This window comes from Centruroides sculpturatus, unplaced genomic scaffold (assembly GCF_000671375.1).
Source record: "Centruroides sculpturatus isolate CEXI.00-Female unplaced genomic scaffold, Cexi_2.0 scaffold1709, whole genome shotgun sequence".
NCBI lineage: Eukaryota > Metazoa > Arthropoda > Arachnida > Scorpiones > Buthidae > Centruroides > Centruroides sculpturatus.
The window spans coordinates 81,022-102,682 of NW_019385874.1; the positions used below are offsets into that span (position 1 = coordinate 81,022).

At 33.6% G+C, this 21,661-nt stretch overlaps 2 protein-coding genes across 7 annotated transcripts in view; one reads left to right on the forward strand and one right to left on the reverse strand.

Moving 5' to 3' along the window:
* Nucleotides 1-3,873, reverse strand: part of LOC111642676 (DNA damage-regulated autophagy modulator protein 1-like) — a 34,076-nt gene extending 30,203 nt beyond the window's left edge. For 2 of the 6 annotated variants that reach the window (XM_023389047.1, XM_023389050.1), the window contains exon 1: nucleotides 3,483-3,631. The gene's annotated coding sequence lies outside the window, so the exon portion shown is untranslated. Of the gene's footprint in view, nucleotides 1-3,018; nucleotides 3,396-3,482; nucleotides 3,632-3,854 lie in introns of those variants that run through there. The other 4 variants (XM_023389051.1, XM_023389049.1, XM_023389052.1 and 1 more) reach the window with 3 other exon arrangements.
* A 6,497-nt stretch (nucleotides 3,874-10,370) lies between these two features.
* Nucleotides 10,371-21,661, forward strand: part of LOC111642681 (nuclear transcription factor Y subunit alpha-like) — a 34,996-nt gene continuing 23,705 nt past the window's right edge. The window contains exons 1-2 of the mRNA XM_023389060.1: nucleotides 10,371-10,513; nucleotides 21,454-21,622. Coding sequence (XP_023244828.1) covers nucleotides 21,470-21,622 — 153 coding nt within the window. The 5' untranslated portion in view covers nucleotides 10,371-10,513; nucleotides 21,454-21,469. The remainder of the gene's footprint in view (nucleotides 10,514-21,453; nucleotides 21,623-21,661) is intronic.

The window sequence follows — 21,661 nt, forward strand, 5'->3', positions numbered from 1 at the left end:
CACAATAGTTTAGTGCAGTGTTTCCCAACCTTTTTTGTGCTATGCCCCACCTAAGCCTTTCTAAAATTCTTGTCTCCCTAACATATACAGCGGCTATACGGTTAACTCAAACTCTGGACAAGTACAAGTCCATTTTCGAATTGCCTTCTTTAGCAATCCAATTGCCCCCTGTGGGGCGTGGGCCCCACGTTGAGAAACACTGGTTTGTGGCTAGTGTGACACGGGATAGCGTAGATTACGTTTGTTTTTTGGAGAGTGTTGAGTTAAATTAAAATAAAAACAATGTCGACAAAAAAATTTAGTAGTGTAATATGGAAATATTTTACGAAAGTAAATGACGAATGTGCTATTGCTACCTATCTTTAAAATTTCATATAAGTAATGAAATTCATTAACATAAAAGATCCGTTAAAGATCCGCTAAAAAGTAACGGATACGGATACGGATCTTTTTTTTCCCTCGGATATCCGCGGATACGGATACGGATACGGATATCCGGCACATCACTAGTGTGGATATACGTGCCTATGGCAAAAATAGTGATGGGAGAATATTCTCTAATTCAATCATTGGAAAAGCTTTATTGGCAGATACTTTACATGTACCAGAAGAAAAATATCTACCTGGCACTGAAATACTAATGCCGCATGTCATTATAGGAGATGAAGCATTTCCTCTAAAAACATATTTAATGTGGCCTTACCCACAGCCGCAAACACATGTGCAGTGCAAAAGAAATTTCAATGATAGATTGTCACATGCAAGAAAGGTAGTAGGAAAATTGGCACAAAAGTTTCATTTATACAATAGAAGAATCTAGCTCAAACCCGAAAATGCAGACAAAGTAATTATGACTACATGTATTCTGCACAACTTTATAAAACATAACAATGCCCATGCAAAAGAAAATATAGTAGTTAGTAATTTGAAAGGCTTGCTAAGGCAAGGTGGAAGTAGTCAATCTACTGCTTTTGATGTCAGAGACAAACTTGCTCTGTTTTTTGATTCACCTGCAGGAGCAATGTAAACAATAATAATGTTTTTTCTTAAATACATTTCTACTTACCTTTTACTTGAAGTTATTTTGCTATTTCTTTCCAAGCATCATCTTTTCATTGATTGTCACTGTACCTGTGATCACTTAAATCATAAAGAAATGTATATTCCCAAACTAATTCAATTAATTTCTCTTGATTCATCATTTTAAACAAGCACTGTCTGTGGGTGTCCACGATGGCATTCATACTAACTGCGCTGACTCCCATAGACACATACAGACACATGCTGGCACAGACAAAACATTCTCGCAAACAATACCGGCCGGTGCCAGCCCGTGTCTGTGTGGACACAATCCGCTCATGCGCGGTATATGTAAATATGCCCATAGAAAATGTATGTAATAATATTTTTATGTCTGTGCTGTTACATGTCTGCCACATACAGTATTTGTAGATATGAATGAAGCTTAATATAGAAGGAGTGAATTATTATTAGTAAATTCTAGCTCATCAGGTAGAGAATTACATATAAAATATTTTATTTTTTCAGACTTTTATGGTAACATACTTGATGTTCCTTTTTCAAATCTTTTAACTGTTTCTGTATAAGCCTGCTTCTACTCATTTGAGATTCAAATTTATTGAAGAAACTTACTCAAAGCATTACTGCAATGAAAAAGATTCACATCTGTGTGACAAAATTCTATAAGAGCTCTTATTCTCACTTTTAACATCTCAAATATTAGGCATAAAATTCAAAATGCCATATTAGAATGTATAATGCAAAGGATTTGATACTATTACAAACACACTCACAGCTCTAGATCCAATAGACAAAAACCTGCTTGTCATTACTGATGCACAGCAGGTATATAATGCAGAAAACTATTTTACGACAATAATACCAATATATTACTGTAATTGTAAAGATCATGAAAAATTGGTCAATTATATGATAAAAATAAATTTTGTTCTCCCTCACTCTATGAAATAACTCACTCTAATCATATATGGAGACAATACAGAAAATTATATCATTTATGAGAGCCTTGCATAAGGAATTAACTGATTTATCTGATTTTTCACAACAAACAGAAAAAATTCTTCAATAATCAAATATTATCACACTATTCATTATTAGCAACAATAAAATCTATCTTGACAGAGATTTAAAGTTATACTCATAAAAGAATGAAACCAAAGTTTAAATTCACCAATTAAAGTTTTAATAAATGCCTTTTTTTTTTTGGAATTAAGTATTTCTATTTTTATTCAAATTAATTAAAAGTTCTGTTTCATAACCAGTTTGATAAATCATAATCAGAGCTGGATCATCACATAGACAAATGAGACAAATGTCTAGGGCCCGGTTTTTAGAAGGGCCTGGTCAAACTGTCTATCTTAAAAGATTTGTAAATAAGATAGTTTACTTTTCTGTTGGACAACTATATATAGTAAACAAATAAACAAAAATATATTGCTTTTTATATGGTTATTGTGAACTCTAAAATCTAAAGAAAATGTGTTTGTATGTTTCTTCTTATTGAAAGTAAAACTCCCAATAATTTAGAATGTTTTTTATATGTTTTTAAGAATAATATTAACTGTAGGTATTCTTAACATCCTGTGAAATATTGTTAAATAATTTTGTTTTTATTTTTTATTATGCAGCTGCAGTGTCCATATGCGATTTAATAGAAATAATATTAACAAGATTTATTAATTAAAAAAGCTGGGAGGGGGCCCAGTAAGAAGAAAATGTCTAGGGCCCCAAAGTGAGTTAATCTGGCCCTGATCATATTCTTACACACAAAAACAATTAATTTTTTTCACAACTTAAAAGTTTTATTGAAAGTTGAAAATTCTAAAACATACTAAACACAAATTACTTGCTAAATACCCACATCATTCTTATTATGGCTTTACAGAATTATACAGATTTCTATATTAGTTACTTTAAAGGTATATAAATTTATAAGCACGTGTTATCATTACTTTCAGCTACTTTCTACACACATACCTTTATTCAGTTGCTTATATAGGTAACTTCTATCAGTTTTTAGTGTATATTAAAACTTATAGTTTGTAATTTCAAGTCTCAAATTATTACGAAACAATACAATCATTAAGATGCATATTGCAAATTGATTGAGCAACGTTTTTCGCGTTAAATACCAACAGAAATATCACGTTACATGGTACACAACAAATAAGGATATATGTTGACATTCTACTGAAACTTGTCACGATTATATTTTCAATTACAAAGTATATAAAAAAACGGTAGGTTACTTCTTGATAACATGTATAATTACCTATACAAATTACCTAAAGGTAACTCCTACTAAAAAAACTATTAGCTTAAAGATTAACTACGCCTTTAATGAAACAGATTACCGTTTTATCATTTATTTTTATATGTAATAAAATAAGTATTTGCTCAAAATAATAAAAAAATAGCTTTAATATATAAAAGTGATTTACCTTTACAAATTAATCCCTTATGCACATTGTAATAGTGTATCATTCATTTATAATTTGATTGACAATTGTTAACCCGGCGAGTCAATAAGTAATACTAGCTTAAAGAAATTTTCTACCAATTTCATAGACATCGCAACTGTTTATCACGAGTTTTATTACACAATTGTTATATATATATATATATATATGTATATAATATTATAAAAATAATTTTAAAATATGTTATTAATATCATAAAAGTGCAGATTTCTTTCAAATGTTAATGAAAATAATATATGCACGTAATTTTGAAAGAGTAGATAGTTATAGAATATAGAGGAATTTCTATGGAAGTCGTTAAATTTTATATTACGAAATGTGATATTGTCTTACACAGGGTAACGATAGCTGGGCGACGGACAACTAGGCGATTCACAACGGGCGACGGTCAAGAGGGCGATAGAAATTTAAAAAATTTCACGTTTAGCAAGCATACAATTTGATTATATATATTGGTATATTTATAAATATAAATACGATTAAGACATAAGTTATGAACTTCAAGTTATTTCCAACTTTGGAAATGTTTTGTTAATTATTGTCTTATCTTGTAACAGCTAGTTGGGCATGAGCTTCTAGGCTATATCGCCCCGTGGTAAAGTGTGACATAATTGTCATGTAATAGTAGTTGTATGCGTTTATGATGGTCATTATGCGGGGAAGAATGCATTCCGGGAAGTCTTTTAAGGATAACTGGCCCCTATTCAGGCGTTAGACTTGAAGAAAACCCGGAAAATTCCACATGGCCAGCCCGTCTGGGCGAGGCGCAAACCCACGAAGGAACTCCAAGGGATCAGTGAACGGAAACGCTTGGCCACTGGTGGCCAGTTAATTACAGTATTGTATGTCAGAAGCAGTTAAAGCACATCAAAGAAAAGCAGTTCTTCGAAAACAAATTCTTTCGGAGAACGTTTATAACTTTGTATTAATGTATAATGTATTTTTAATTGTATGTAATTGTCGTCTTTGTTTTCATGTATATTTGTTAATTTTCGGGGATGGATATCTACTATTTCCGGATAGCGGAGGGGTCAAGATGGCCGGATGGCCGAGCTTTCAAGGTGGCAGCCTACTATTCTGGGGGACCCGGGTACGACTCCGGACGGGTCGAAAAATCCCCAGGAACTTTTTGGAGGGTCCGTTCGGATATGTCAGGTCCCGTTCCTCACCACCCGGCCTCCCCATTGTGGGCCTGGTCGAACCCATAGTGGGCTTGCTAAAAAGAGGCTCTCTTAGTACCCACAGGGTGGAAAGAATTAAATAAAAAAAAGCTACTTCGGGACTTTATTTATTTTTACAAGTAAATAGAAAAGTATGTAACGTATAAATATGCTTGTTAACTACAAAATCGTTCTTTTAATTCGTTTCTTAAAAATTATTTAAATTTACCAGGTAGAAGATCAATAGAAAAGAATGATGGTTTTAATAAAGAATACAATTTACAATTTTTGTGTTTTGTTTATTATTAATCTCTTATTTTGTCGCCCACTCGCCGTCGCCCAGTTGACGGTGTCACTATTAGCACAGTATTGTCAAAAACGAGCGAAACAAAAATGTTATCAAATTTAAAAATATATTCTCTCTCGCCTATTTATATATAAGTCTATTCCTTTTTTTTCTGAAGATAAAAATCTTTCAACGAGATAGATGAAATTTGAGAAAATTGCTATTCGATGAATTTTTAAATTATCTGTAGTAGTAGAATCAATAGTAGTAGTCAATATATTCTGAGATATTACTGATTGAATATTTTCATCGTTTTCTTCGAGGCCTTCTTATTCATAACCAGTAGCGTAACTAGAACAGATATGAGAGATGCCAGAATTAGAAAGTGCAAACTTACATTCACCCTGTACCACCGTGGATAATACATAAACTTATATTTATATAAAATAAATGAGTTTGTCACGTTCAAATCTTTTTCCTGATTTATGTACAAAAAAGTAAGAGAACCTGGATCTCACTGGTTACACCACTGCTAAGCCCGTCATGAGTTCAGCCAGACACACAATGGAAACAGCCGGGTGGTGAAGGGCAGAAGCCAGACATATTCAGCAGACTACCATCCGAAAAGTTTCTGGTGCTGCTCACCCGGATCCCTAGATTAGTAGAATGACGCCATTTCCACCCTGGCTGTCCGCACGCTAATAACGAAATATCCCAGAAGTATTATGAAGGCTTAAAAGTACGAATCAAATTATTTTAAAAAATAGCTGCGTTATATATTTTCAATGTTTGAAATAAAATATCTGCTAAAACAATATATTGCGCCACCATATATTTTATTTAAATGATATTAAACTTTTACAGCTGGTCATAGAAGCTTTTCTGTCTCATTTACTTCGGATAGATGGATGGTTGAGGCGGCTATAGCATCAGCCTATAGCTCTGAAGGACCAGCGATCGAATAGCTCGAGGATTTTCTCGGAATGGCGGTCTGTCTCGGCCCTATCCCTCTCTACTCAGCCTTACCCATTATGGGCTTGGCCAAACCCACAATAGGTATTTTTTTAACTCTTTCCGCCCTGTGGGCGCTAAAAGGGCCTCATTTTGCAAGCCCATTATGGGTTCGGCCAGGCCCACAATGGGCCTGCCGGGTGGTGAGGGACGGGGCCCGACATATCCGAACGGACCAACCCTGAAAAATTCCTGGGGATTTTTCGACCCGTTCGGATTCGAGCCTGGGTCCCCCAGAGCGGTGGGCTGCCACCTTGACCGCTCGGCCATCCGGCCACCCACAATAGGTATGATTCAAAAAACTCCCGTATTCACAGGGCAAAAAGAGGAAGAGAGAAAATAGCCGATCATAATAAATAAAACCAATAAATATTATCTGTATAATTAAATATTATTTAATTAATATTATTCAAATTTCTCATATAAAATCAAAAGAGAAATCATTATCATTATTGTTTAACAAATTTAGATACCAAGTTTTAGGTGTGTTGCTATATGCTACAATGTTACGATACAGTATACAAAAAACTAGGAGCAATTTTGAATTAAACTATGTACGAGAGACATGTTTTCCCTAATCACGTTTTCCCTAAAAATGACGAACTAAGAAAATATAGATCAACCGATGTCGTTCTGATAATTAAAATCCGAATTCATCAATTTCTCGGTAAAAGTTCTCAATAACTGTTTCTGTTTTAAAACTTTGTTGGTATTTATATCCATCTATCATGCATATATCATAGTTTAAATAAGAACTTTCTATTTATAATTTATATATTAAATAGACTTCCGGTAGTATGCTAACGTTAAACACCACCAACAAACTCTTGTCCACTAACTCGAATAAGCATACCTTATTCACCTTGGAGGTCGACAAATCCAAGACAGATCACTCCCCGAAAAATACCTGGTGTTTTTCTACCGCATAGATTCAATCCCGGGTTCCCAAGAGTGGCAAGTTGACGTCTTGGTCGTCTCATGAATCTTGTTACATCAATATATCTTTTGCATAAAATCAAATTTCAAATAAAAAAATCCGAAATTCTTCAGACAGATACAATCAAAATCTCTCCGAACTAAATAAAGAAAGACAAATGATAAAAAGTCTTGGATATATTTTAAGCTAGAAGTAAATATTTCTATTTATTATTATTTTTAACTCTTTCCGCTCTGTGGGCACTAAGAGAACCTCTTTTTAGCAAGCCCATTATGGGATCAGTCAGGCCAACAACGGGGTTCGACATATCCGAACGGACCACCCCCCAAAAATTCTTGGGGATTTATCGACCGTCTGGATTCGAACCGGGATCCCCAGAGCGAGAGGCTGCCACCTTGACCGCTCGGCCATTCGGTCGTCAAAATATTTCTATTTAAAAACTATGGGATTGCAGGAGAAAGTTAACGTTTACAATCATGCAACTTATATACTTTCGAAGATGATAATCGGATCGGAGTGCACAAACTAAAGGACCTTTGAGATATACTCAAAAAAAAAAAAAAAGAAAAAAAAGGATGAACACGCAAGATGAAGGGCGTAGGTTTTTTTGAAGGAACATGTAAAAATAGCCTATCATAATAAATAAAACCATATAAAAATTTAAAATAAAGTAACGATCAAAATATTTGATACGCTCAAAAATAATTAAAAGTAAATCTGCCGATAAACCATTTAATTAGAGAAATAGTTAGGACATATTTCTTTTTAAACCAATATTCAATTTCACGTAACGAACATTTTTTTTAAAGCCCTGATAAATTTGCTAGAAATACGAATTGTCAACAGGGAGGATTGCGTAAGATTGTATATATATGATAGATAATCTGTAATAAATTTCACGCACTAACAAGACCGGTAAGTTACATCATTTGTCGGAAATACAAATTTAACGTCCGATAGTTGTTTCATCTATTTACCTTCATATCGTAAAAGACAATTATCTGATTTATTTTTAATTTCCAAAGGGCCTAAATATGATTATATCAGCACAAAATTTCATTTACAACTAGATAATGACAAATTCATCGGGCCATAACTTGGCTAATTAAATATATCATTATTAAAAAAATTTGGTTAAAGATAGACGATTAAGTCGCCATCTTGTGTTAAATTTTAAAATTATAATAATTATAAAAAATTTTTAATTTTGGATTAATTTATTGTATAGTTTTAAACTAGATTATTAAAAAAATTCAATAATTACCTAAAAAGATCTATCCATAAAAATTTTTTAAATTTCAGTTTTAATTTTAATTTTAAGAGAAAATTATTTTGTTGTAATTTAATGAATAATATATTCTAAAAATATAAAGTTCTTAATAAATAACAATTCAATTTACAAACATTTTATTCCAATAGTAAAATATATAAGCCAAATATTGAGAATATTACATAAATAAAATAATAATTAATAATAAATTTTCGGATTGATTTACTGTACTTATATACTAAATACATTAATATATTGTATTTATGTATTCAGCAGTATATATTTATGTTGCATTATTTATATAATCTGATATATATACACTGTATATGTATGTGTGTATGGGGGGATAATTTTTATTTCATACGCTTTCGTTAATAGTTCCATTAGTTTCAGCGATGTCAGACTTAAAATTACGGAATTTTTGCTATCGCACGCAAGTTATTCATTTCTTTCCTCGGCAGCTAATATATGATAAAAATTAAAAACGTGTTCGATAATTTTTATACATTAAGTTACGTTCGAATTCTTCATTATCAGACAAATAGAAAGATAACTGTAATCCTTACAAGTGGAAATTCCAAAAATATTCCAGAAATTTGTTATAATTATGTTACGAGCTGTGGGCTCGGGATATAAATTCAAAATACAGTTTACCGAAACTGACACTTTTTAGATACACTAACAACAAAAACTTTATATCTCTCGTTAAAAGAAATACTTCTCCAACGTTCTTTTTTCCGAATCGTTCTTTTTCTTTCGAATCGTTCTTTTTTTTTTTGAATCATTCTTTTTTGTTCCGCCACTCTCCGCACAATGGTGCTAGTCTCCTCCGAAGCCGGCGCGACACTGCCCTCCTCTTAAGGCATGTTCGTCCCGAGCATCGTTACACCCATAGTACCGCGCCAAACGATCCACATGAACAATCTTGGGTGCAGTTCTCGACCTCAGGCGCGACAATTATAAAAATATATTGCGAATTGCTCTATTAATAGTTACATGATCTAGTTTATGAATTGTTTTTTATTACTAAAATTTTTACTATATTCTCCAGGCAACTTGCAACTGATTTTAGATTACAAGCTTAGGCAATTGTCACATAATTTTATGATAATCATCTGGTGACTTTGAATGTAGTGGTACACTACATTACATATGATAAAAATATAAAGAGAAAGTATAATTCATATTCTATGTGTTCGAAATAAATTCAGTTAATTATTTTCTGCACGTTTCTTTAAAAAAAATCCACTTAAAATATTTTTATTAAATATTATTGCATTAAATTGTGAATAGTTTACATAACGACCACTATTCACCGGCGGCGCTTTAGAAGAATATTCATGTCATTGCGTTTTCTTGCTTTAACAAACATATTTTTGTTTCGTGTATTAAAATAAAGAAAATTTCTTTAACTCTTAAAATCTATTAATTTTAATTAGTGAAATTATATATAAATGATTAGTTTTATTAATTTTAATTAATTAATGATTATAAATTAAATTAATACTAATATATTTTAAAATGTATTAAGTATTTATAGAAAAATAAATATTTTATAAAAGTATAAAATTATAATTTCGAAATTAAAATACATGTCTTATAAGATTATCGTTTGATAACTTAACAAACATACATATATATATAGATTAAATAATAAAAGTTTTTAAGGAGAAAGGGAAAAATGAAAAAAAAAAAAAAAACATTTATTTTTCGAGAATTTAAGTTTTACATAAATAATTAATCATTTTAAAATAATTTTCGCTTTTGTAATGAATTATTTATAAATTTTCCGTAATAAATGATTACCTAATTAATAATAATCGTGTTATAAGTTCACAGACGAGAAGAAAAGGGAACACATGCGAGAAGTAAACAAAAGAAATAAATTTGAAATTAAATAAATAAAGAAAAAAGAAATAAACTTTATGAAGCGTAAAATAAATACGTAATTTTCGATTTGTGTTAAACAGGTCAAACACGGAAAAAACTTCAATGTCAGCATGACGTCACGGCAAAGTTAAAATACGCCATTTCTATAAGTGCCGTTCCACCCTAAATATATAAAATAATTATTTAACAAGTTAATAATAAAATCGAACGATATTAATTTTAATCATATAACTAACATATAATTATTAATAATCGCACTAATCCAATAAATATACCAATTTTTATATATCGAATATTACATATACCGACGTGTAGTTCAATGAAGGGAACAGCACCAATAACGGGTAAGCAGTTGGTTTTATGAGTGGCGATTCGTTGTCCATTGGTTCAAGATTTCCATAGCCAATCAAGAAGGGACCACTGTTGCTTGTATCCAATGTAAGTTGGCAAATTATCTTCGATTTTGTAACCCCCGAAAGAAGTGAGATTTGTAACGTTTGCATAACTACAACGAACCTATCAAGTGAATTCGTTCTGGTTAGGTTGACGGATAAAGATGGCGGAAGCGGTCACCATCTTGTTTAGTATTAAAGATCCAGTCGGACGTGTCTTAATTGTTAAGCTTAGTCTGAAGCGATTTAGAACGTAGTTGTTGGCCAACTTTCTCTCTCTCACCCGTCCCGATCGAACTGTTCAATATGTCGATTGTGTGTCGAGAAGCGAAACAGTCAATACTGCTTCCCCCTTTTATCCTTCTTTTTTTAAGAAATGCGATAGATTCAATTTGACTAAACGTAGATTTATTTATCTCGAAATCTAAACGCGGTCGGTTTTTAATTATTATAAATATTACCGTTTAATTAAGCTTAAATGTCGTGCCATGTGCGACTAATTAAACAAGCAATTTAACAAGAGTTGTTTCGTTTTTCCCCCTTAATTAATGCCAATGTTTTAGCAAAAGGTATCAAAAATTTTCGTTATTACTGTGACTTGTCATAGATGTTCGGTTTCCTGGATGCAAATTAAGCTTTTAAAGTAATATTTTGTATATTTTTAATAAAAATGTAGTTTTGTAAATAGCTTTTGTATTAAAATTATAAAATGTATTTACATGTATAAAAGATAAGTTCATAAAAATTATCATAATAGGTAAGAAGCAGATTTCTCAATACTTATTTTGCTTATTCTGTAACCAGAAGTAGATAATATAACACTTTTTTTCAATTTAGTAAAAAAAATCTGTCATTAAAAAGAATATTTTATTGTATATCTGTTTCTAGTAAATCATTCTGACTAGTATTATTTATAATATAAATAAATATGAGTAAATAATTATCATTAAATAGATGACATCCCCAGAAATTAGTTGTTTTATCACTTAAATTTTTTAATCTCAATAATGATATAAAAATATTTTTATATTGTATGTAATGGTAATTATTTTGTATACTAATTTCAAAATTAAAAGCATGATAAGTAATTTGTCATTAATTTAAAATCAATAGTAATGAAAAATGTTTATGAAATGGCTGTTTTTTTATTCTTATATGGTAATTATCTATTCATCTTGGATTGTGTACTCTGTACTCTAAATATAAAGTCTGCATTATAATCAGATTAAATTAGTTAGAAATTATTTTTAATTAATTTAACTTGAGTTATAAAGAAGTTTAGAAAAATATATAAACTATAAAATTAACAATTGAAATGAGAAATATATAAAAAGCAAAAACTTAATATTACAGAAACCATTGCCAAAAATATTTAAATATATATGATAGTATTCCAGCTAAATTCATCAAGATATGAAGGCAACAAATCAGCAAGAATATATAAAAATAAAATATTCAGACCAAGTAAATTATATTCTTAATAGTAAAATGATTAATCAAATTATATGCTTAATAGTAAAATGATTAATCAATTCTACATAAATTGGAATGTATTTTCCATTACAATTTCAACTGAACTATTAATCTGCTCAGTTTTTTAATCCCCATTTCTTTAAACAATATAAAAATCTATTATTGTCAATCATCATCTCAACTATTCCAACTGAAGGACATCTATTGTTTCTGGTTCTAAAGAAAAATTTAAACTTTTTCCCCCCTATCATTTATCTGTTTATGGTCTAATAAAAATACTGTTGCAATATTTTTTAAGTCTTATAGTAAAATTTAATTTATTTGAATGCCTTTTAAGACTTTCTCTTAAAAATAATTTTTTCACTTTCTACAAATTTTTAATCAGTTCTTTAATAACAGAATTATATATACTTGAAAAATATTATTATCAAATTGGTATTGGTTTATGATAATTTTATTAAAATATATCTGGGGAACATATTTTTCCTATAATAGAAAGAATGCTAAGAAATTAACTATTACTCAAAAGTAATTGATCATCAACATTAATACTAATAGAAAGATTGTTCTAAGACAGTAAAACTAAATTTTTTTCCTTGCATGTAATCTTTATACAGTATAAGTATTCATGTACATGTATGTTTACTCTTGTTCAAAAAAAGCAAATGTACCAGTGGGTTATGGGTTCATGTCTGACTGGTCATGTGGAAAAAAAAACCTAGAAAAAATTCACATTGACATCTAAATAGGAGCAAGTTTTCTATAAAAATTCTCTCCTCGGTAGATTACTGATGTTTCATTGCTTTATCCAATCAATCCTTGTTCAAAAAATATATATTTTTTAGAATCATTTAAGTCGTCTCACTTTCAAAATTATTTATTTTTTTTTTGTATTAACGTAGCAATAAATTTAAGCAAGATGATATATATTCATTACTTAAACATTGAAATATTTTATATTTTTGATATTTGAAATATTGAATATTTTATATTTTTAAAACAATGAGAAAATCAAGATGATTAATTGATATAGTCAAAGAAATCAATGCTATCAGAAGAGTGGAAGAATATCATAGAGTATGTTGAAGAAAACCAAAACATGTTTAGATGATTTTTTTTATGTGCAATAGTACTGTATTTTATGAAATATAAGATGCATCCTCATTTCAGTGTAGAATATTTAGGAAAACATTTAGTGTATTCAGCCAGCCTGTGCCTTTTGGTACTTGGCCCAAAAGTTTTTTTTACTGTATTTTGTTTAAAAAAGAAAATAAGTTTAGAATGCACACTGTTTTTTCAGGAAAAAAATTTAAAAAGTCATTTGCAATTAAAATTTACCATTAAAATATTCTAATTAATACATGCAAAAGCTACTTAGCTATATAAGAAAAAAAAATTAAAATATCCAGTAACCATAAAACTAGTATAAGCAATTTGGAAAATTTATTAGCCTTTGGGAGTTTGCAACTTCATATATACGTAAGATGCAAGGCATAAAAGTTCTATTTGTTGATTTATGCCATTTTTCAGAAAAATTATTTGGAAAAAGAAAAACTATACACATGTACAGTACACTTGAAAGAATTAGGTCATATACAAAGGAAGAAATTTCCACTGAAAAATACAAAAATAAATATTTGTAGTGAATGAGGTTAAGGTAGAGGATACTGTATAAGCTGTTTGCTTAAGTTAAATGTGAAAAATATAAGTTAAATAGGAGAGTTGTATATCTAAAAGAATGAAAAATTAACTTGTTAAATGTGTGTGTGTTAATTTTTTTTTAATATTTGTGAAGTAATGCTACGTAGCATGTGTAACAGCCCCAACAAAACAAACAATTTGCCTCCATATGAAATATTGTACATATAAATAATGTAAGAACAGATATAAAATTTATGAACCATGTATAATATAAAACATTATTGTATAATTTTTAACTTTTTACTTTTTAAATACAAAACATCTATAAATAATAATTATAATAATAAAATTATAAATTTTTTTTTTTTTNTTTTTTATGTGCAATAGTACTGTATTTTATGAAATATAAGATGCATCCTCATTTCAGTGTAGAATATTTAGGAAAACATTTAGTGTATTCAGCCAGCCTGTGCCTTTTGGTACTTGGCCCCAAAAGTTTTTTTTACTGTATTTTGTTTAAAAAAGAAAATAAGTTTAGAATGCACACTGTTTTTTCAGGAAAAAAATTTAAAAAGTCATTTGCAATTAAAATTTACCATTAAAATATTCTAATTAATACATGCAAAAGCTACTTAGCTATATAAGAAAAAAAAATTAAAATATCCAGTAACCATAAAACTAGTATAAGCAATTTGGAAAATTTATTAGCCTTTGGGAGTTTGCAACTTCATATATACGTAAGATGCAAGGCATAAAAGTTCTATTTGTTGATTTATGCCATTTTTCAGAAAAATTATTTGGAAAAAGAAAAACTATACACATGTACAGTACACTTGAAAGAATTAGGTCATATACAAAGGAAGAAATTTCCACTGAAAAATACAAAAATAAATATTTGTAGTGAATGAGGTTAAGGTAGAGGATACTGTATAAGCTGTTTGCTTAAGTTAAATGTGAAAAATATAAGTTAAATAGGAGAGTTGTATATCTAAAAGAATGAAAAATTAACTTGTTAAATGTGTGTGTGTTAATTTTTTTTTAATATTTGTGAAGTAATGCTACATAGCATGTGTAACAGCCCCAACAAAACAAACAATTTGCCTCCATATGAAATATTGTACATATAAATAATGTAAGAACAGATATAAAATTTATGAACCATGTATAATATAAAACATTATTGTATAATTTTTAACTTTTTACTTTTTAAATACAAAACATCTATAAATAATAATTATAATAATAAAATTATAAATTTTTTTTTTTTTTACTGTTAGATTAAAAAATCTAAAATCAGAAAATAAATGTTAAAATAATTCTTTAAATTAGATTTTAGTAGAAAATGTAAGATTAATTTTAATAAAACATATAAATAAAATATAAAACATTTACAATTAAAAGCAAGTAGGTAATTAATGATATAAATAACATTTTCCAATAAATTTTGATATTTGAACATAAAATATTTTTATTAATCATTCGTAGAAAAGTACTGTACATTAATCTAATCCTCAATCTTTTTAAAGAGACACTTTTTTTTTCTGCAATTTGAAAAATTTGTTGAACCATAAATTTCCACTGTTGTCCATCTGTTTGTCCTTCCTTAATCTCAAGAACAGCATTAGGTAGACGAAAGCTGAGACCCTATATGGAAAGATTAGGGGCAGGAGGCCCCAATTAATTATGTATGAACTTTTGATGAAAGTTACATTATTTTAATTCAAAAATTTTTCTCTGAAAGGAGTTAGATGACTGTATTGCTAACAGGAAAAGAATAATATACAGGGGTAAGATCCTAATTTGAAGTGGAGAGTGTATACTTTAACTTAAATAATTTTTAAAAAAATTTGCAGCCTGGCATTGTAACAATGTCACAATAAATAACTGCTCATATTTTTTATAATTCTTGTGCCCCCCCCACAGCTTTTGTGAAGACATACTGATCTACAGTTGTCTTTCTTACCGTGTTTCCCCGAAAATAAGACAGTGTCTTATATTAATTTTTGCTCTAAAAAATGCACTAGGTCTTATTTTCAGGGGGATGTCTTATATTTCCATGAAGACGAATTCACATTTATTGTTGAACAATACGCTAAACAGGTTCGAGAGAACACCTTGCGACACATTCACATCGAGCTCGATGACCAATTAGTGCTTACTGAACCGTAGCACTATGCAAATGTGATGTGGCGTGATTCCCAGCCGACCAATTAGCGATCACCAGCGATAACATTATGCAAATCTGTGATTCCCAAGCCATAGTCTTATGCAAATCATGCCGTGTGGCGTAATTGTCTGCTGACCAATCAGTGGCTGTACTTTCAACCATCTGTCAATGACCGTTACGACTAAAAAAAAACTTCGCTAGGTCTTACTTTCAGGGGGCGGTCTTATATTTCGCAATTCAGCAAAATCTGTGCTAGGTCTTATTTTCTGCGGATGTCTTATTTTCGGGGAAACACGGTAGGATATAGTATATATTATAAAACTAATATTTTCTTGTGTTTTGTTGTTTGGCATATAGTTATATCCCAAACAAAACAAAAGTGAAATAACATATAAAAATTCCAATTGCTAAAACAAATCAAATTTGATGATATAATAGCTACCTTGTAGTCACAACCAGGTGATTTAATAGTAAAATAAAAAGTACCATGGAGCTAACCAGTGACCCAAGTTTGAATTTCTACTGTTTATAGAGGTGCCAACATCTTTGGAATTTTGTATGGGAAAAGCACAACTTTTTGATACAATGTCTGCAAAATGGCTTAAATGTGCCAAAAATAACCTATATATTCATAACCAGCATAAAAAACTGCAAGAAATAATTTTCTCAGATTTTTGACAGAGGTACAGTACATAGCCTCATATAACAAACTAAGTAATTTGCCTCTGCTCTGCCAAGTTGTACTACAGAGTACAAAGAAACTATGTTTTAATCATAGGTTTGGTCTGATACCCAGCAGCTACTGGGTCTATGACTCTTTTAAGTTGAACCTGAGATAAATGCAGAGTAAACCATGACCAGCTCTGGACCTGGATGATGTAGGATCCACTAAGTTTCTTCCTCCAGGGCCACCACTTTCAGCTGGACACACTGGGCAGGGCCACCTTTTCTAGGGGAGAGAACCCCACTGACTGTTACTAAGAATCAGTCACAGATTTGGATGCCTCCTTGTTCAGTCTGACTGACTGACTGTATACTTGCACTCTGTCAGAAAAGACAGTATCTACTAAGCTACTGTCTTTAGAGCCATTGGTGTATATTTCAACACCGATCCCAGTCTAGTCCTATCCTATGGGCAGGATGGACTCTTAGTACATCTGAGTCTGACCATGTACATCTGATTACAATGCTTAGCCTCTATACCTTCTACTGTTTTTCTGTAGAAGGCTGTCTCTTGTCTGACTACCAGAGATAACACATTCTATGCTCATCTTATAGATGGCTTGAATCACTTCTCAGCTAAGATCATAGTCTTGCCTAGCTAGTCTCAATAGTGCCACTATTGTGAGGTTTGTCCTTTCTCGAACACTCCTCAGATGGGTGTCCAGCATAGCGTCTGGTCGATGATAACATCGTGGTACTTTAACTTGTTCATTCTTCATATGGGGTTGCCCCAGATTTGGTATATCAGTCAGTGTGCCAATACTCCTGTCCAGGCCATTGTCAGGGCTAAAGGACAGCTTATGCAACTCTCCCCAGCAAACGAGCCGTTCTATTGCTTTGTTGCTGCGAATCTCCGTATCGTGTCTACTATTGCAACAGATCATCTATGTAGGCCTGCAGCAGGACATCATCTGGAAGGATGAGCCTTAGGGCTGTGTCTGCAAGAACGTTCCAAAGGAGAGGCTCTATGCATGATCCCTGAGGACAACTCCTCTCCAGTCTCCTTATGAACCTGTCACTAGGTGTATGGTGCTCAACAATACAGTCACTCAGGAAACTCTTGGTAAATGATACAAATGCGGTTGGCAGGTTTGCCTTCCGCAATTCACCCACTATGGATGGCTACCAGACATTGTCGAATGCCCCCGCAACATCCATCGAAACGAGCAATATGTGGAGGCCCTGTGGCAGTTCTGGTAAACTAGGTTGACCTCCCAATGTAGTGAATGGCAGGTCAACAAATCTGGCTGGAATGCATATTGGTGTGGGTTTTTGAAAAAGCCTTCTCTGCTTTAAGTGATAAAACACTCTGTCTGACAGGATTCTGTCTAAAGCCTTTTTCAGGACTGGCAATAGACTGATTGGTCTGTAGGACTTTGGTTCATTCTTTCGGCACCTACTCTTACGTATTAACACGCCTGCTTCCACTGCACTGGGAAGTGACCCAGGAGCAGACACTTCTGATACAAGACACAGAGCAGGTCTGGCTGTACCTGCTGAACTTGTACCATTTTGGCCGTAATCCCATCAATCCCAGGTGCCTTCCCTTTTGTTAGGTTGCTGATGGTGTGGGCTACCTCAGAATCAGTCACAAGTACAGGCATCTCAGCCTCAAGAACGGACAGCTCTGTGTCTGTTCAAAGCCGCCAAAGAGGCTGTTCTTCAGTGTCATCAGACCACTCATCACACAGAAAGTGCGATTGAAACAGTATCTGTATTGACTCCTCCTGTATGGAGGTTAGGGTATTGTCAGGTCTTTTGATGGATCCCAAGATTGTGCTGCACTTCAACTTTCCCACCACTAACTTGTAGGGTAGGCAAAAATGGGTTTTCGTCACTTACTTGCTGACAGAATCTGAGCCATGAGGTCTTCTTGGCACTGTTTAACTTGTACTTGTACTCGACATTGGCCCTCTGGAACTCCAGTTTCCTGGTTGCCCTAAGGTCATCGTCCCTGCATCGTTGAAAGTGTCACTGGAATACCCTTGTGTGCTTTCTCAGGACACTCAGTTCCTGGGTCCATCACGGAACTGACTGGTGGTTATTGGGCCACCGTTGCGCGAGTGTGCAGTCTCCTGCTTCTCTGACCGCTTCAGTGAGGTTGGCCACAACATCCTCCAGGTCCCTGACACTCTCAATCTTAGAGACTTCTGTAGGTATGTTGGCTATCTTTTCAGTGAGGTATTTGCTAAATTGATTGCAGTTTCTGGCAGTTGGCTTGTAGCAACTACTCAGCCAGTCAGATGAGCTGCACATTACCTTGAAAACAATGAAATGATAGTCACTACAACTTTCTGCATTGATCGTTTCCCACTGCAAGGTAAGTCTCAGCATAGGCCCACTCATAATCGTGAGGTCAATCCAGCTGTTGCCTGTGGCAGAGGAAAAGGTAGCAATCCCAAACGGATCGTTCAGGACGTGTATCCCCCAACTTTCCACTGCTTCCTTCATCATGTCCCCGACTGGATTGTCTATGGGGCCCAGAATGAGAGTTTGGTGTTGAAATCGCCTGCCAAGACCACCCTGTCACGGGACAAGACAACTCTTTCGAGTTCACTCAGAAGGCTGCCAATATTGAATGATGGTGGACAATAACTGGAGAATGCAACCCATGTGCAAGTGGGTGACCATATTTCTATGGCCACCATAAGTTGCAAGATGTGAATGGCATACGCATCGACGTTCCTCTGTGTTAATACAACTGCAGCATGACAGTCATTACATGGGTGAATATGCTCCATTGAAGTGATAAGCCACTAACCATTCCTTATACTAAGTACGGCTCTTGGAGCAAGATGATGTCAATCTCCTGCTCGGCCACTTCTACCTTGAGTTGGGCAGTTGCAGCACGGCACTTTTCAGCATTAAACGGCAGTATCCTGCAGCCACATCCTTCGTCACTCTGAGTGTGTAAGAAGAATCGAATGCAAGCTAAGTTCCCTTATATCTGACCATAGTCAGTCCAGGCCTTAACTCTTTTGAGCTCCTGTAACATGGGCAGCTGGCACTCACAGAAGAGTGGCTGGTACCCAGTTCAAGGACGAACTTTTTATTTGCCTTAGTGTAATTAATACATTTAGGCATTGTCACCTTACATTCCTTGTATGAGCGATCGTTGGCGCACTTGCTACATACTTGAGTTGCTGCTGCACAACTCTTTGCTATGTGATTAAAGCCGTAATTACAGCTAATTATTCCCTAATCCAACATGTCCATCCAATATTGAGTCTTCCCTTCTGCAGGAGAGCTTGGTAGACCTTTGGGGAGGCCTCCCTTTCCCTTTAGTGGAAAATGAAGTTGCAGTTCCCCAGGCTGCACCTCGATGCTATTTTGCGCTTTTAAGGTCTTCACAAGATATTCATCTTTAATGTCGGGACTGACATCGAATAGTATGACCCTTGGCCAGCTCTTTTGGGGCAGTTGGCAACTGACTGCCTCTCACACATCGGTGGGCCCTCCATCAATTCCTTTACAATCTTGTTGACGTCCTGGTGCTTTGTTACCTCTACCAGGATGCCTCCATTCCTCACTCTCCGAACATTCTTAATCCCGACCCCCAACTTGACTGGGTTGATGTTCATTTTCAGCAGTGACCATGTCTGGTCACTGCTCATCGTATCCTTATTAGGGACACCAGGAGCGTGTGCTCTGTGGTCACTATCCTTTCCGGCTTGGCAGCAGCCTGTGGTTCCTGTTGGAATTGCTTCGAGGCTGGTTGGAGCAACACGCATCGGCTGCCTTGTCTTTTTCTGCTATTGGAAGCATTTTGGGTGGTTGTCGGCTGTCCACGACCTCTCTCAAGGTCTTATTCTCAGCCTGGAGGGAGGTAATCTCGGCCTCCTGGGCCACTCAGAATAGCGGCAACCTTACTATAAAGGTTGTACTGTACATCACTGTGCAGGTGGCTTTCTGACACCAGCTATCAGTCTTTGCTAGGAGCTTTGTCAGCTCATCATGTACACCATCTAATGCGGCCCTCATATTCTCAACCATCTCTAGTTCCTCCTGTGTCACCAGAGGTGCCAATGATGGTGTTTCAGCAGCTGCTGGACTTTTCTTTCCAGCTGCTGCTGCGGTAGGGCCCTTCTTTTGTTTTGACCCACCCTTGTTTTTGGCAGAGGGTTTTCCTTCTGCCATGGTCACCGCAGCTTTGGCTTGTCACCTTTGGGTTTTGCCGCCTTAGCTTTGGCCGCCACTGCACGCTTTTGCCTTCACTTGGTGCAGCTGTTGGCAGGTGCGGCCCTCTACTTGCTCTCCTCGCTAGAGGAGGTGGTATTAAACACTTCCCCAGACACGGAACCAGCATCCAAATCAGAACTACCAGCCTTGATGGGGATTGATACCTTTATTATATCTGTTTGCCCAACACTCGGGCTCTTGATTCTGGTCATTGGTGGGCTTGCATTTCTACAAGACCCACCTCTCCAGCAGTTTGGTACTGACAGTACCTCTCTCTACCTCTCTTTCCAGATTAGTGTCTTTAATGGAACTCTCTGCATAGATACGCACATTGGTTGCACCCGAAGCGCTACTAACGCATTTGCTAGTATCCATAATTGTTGTCATAAAAGAGAAAGAAAAAATGTGGGTTGAGGTGATCCTAACCTTTTGTGGTTGCCCAGAATCATGAAAGGATTCTGGGCAACCACAATCCTGAATCCTGAATCCTGATTGTGGGCAACCACAAAAGGTTTAATTTAGTGGGAACCACAATGTGTTTAATTTAGTGGGAAGTAGATAGGAATTGTTCAGTTTATTTGATTTAAACATTTGTAGTGGATAAATGCTAAAAATTACTTGAGAATAATCAACCAGAGTAATTATACATTTATTCAACATGCTAAAATATTAAGTCCTTTATAAATTGTCTGATTTTCTAATGTTGTGAATAGAATTAAAATGTTTACAAAATTTTCAATTACAAAATTTAAAAATGTATAGTTTTTTATAACTTTCACTGTTTAAAATTTTTGTTTTTTTAGATTTAAACCAACTCAAATGGAACAATTCCAAGTAACAACAACAACAGCTGCTTCTCCACAAGATACTGTTGTTACTGTTCCTGTTTCTGCCACTTCAGGGAATGGTGAACAGGTAACTGTGATGCAAAATCTTCAACCTGTTCAAGTAACTGGAACACCTCAAGCTCAGGTATTATTTTATCTATTAGAATAAGAAGTTTTTAACAGT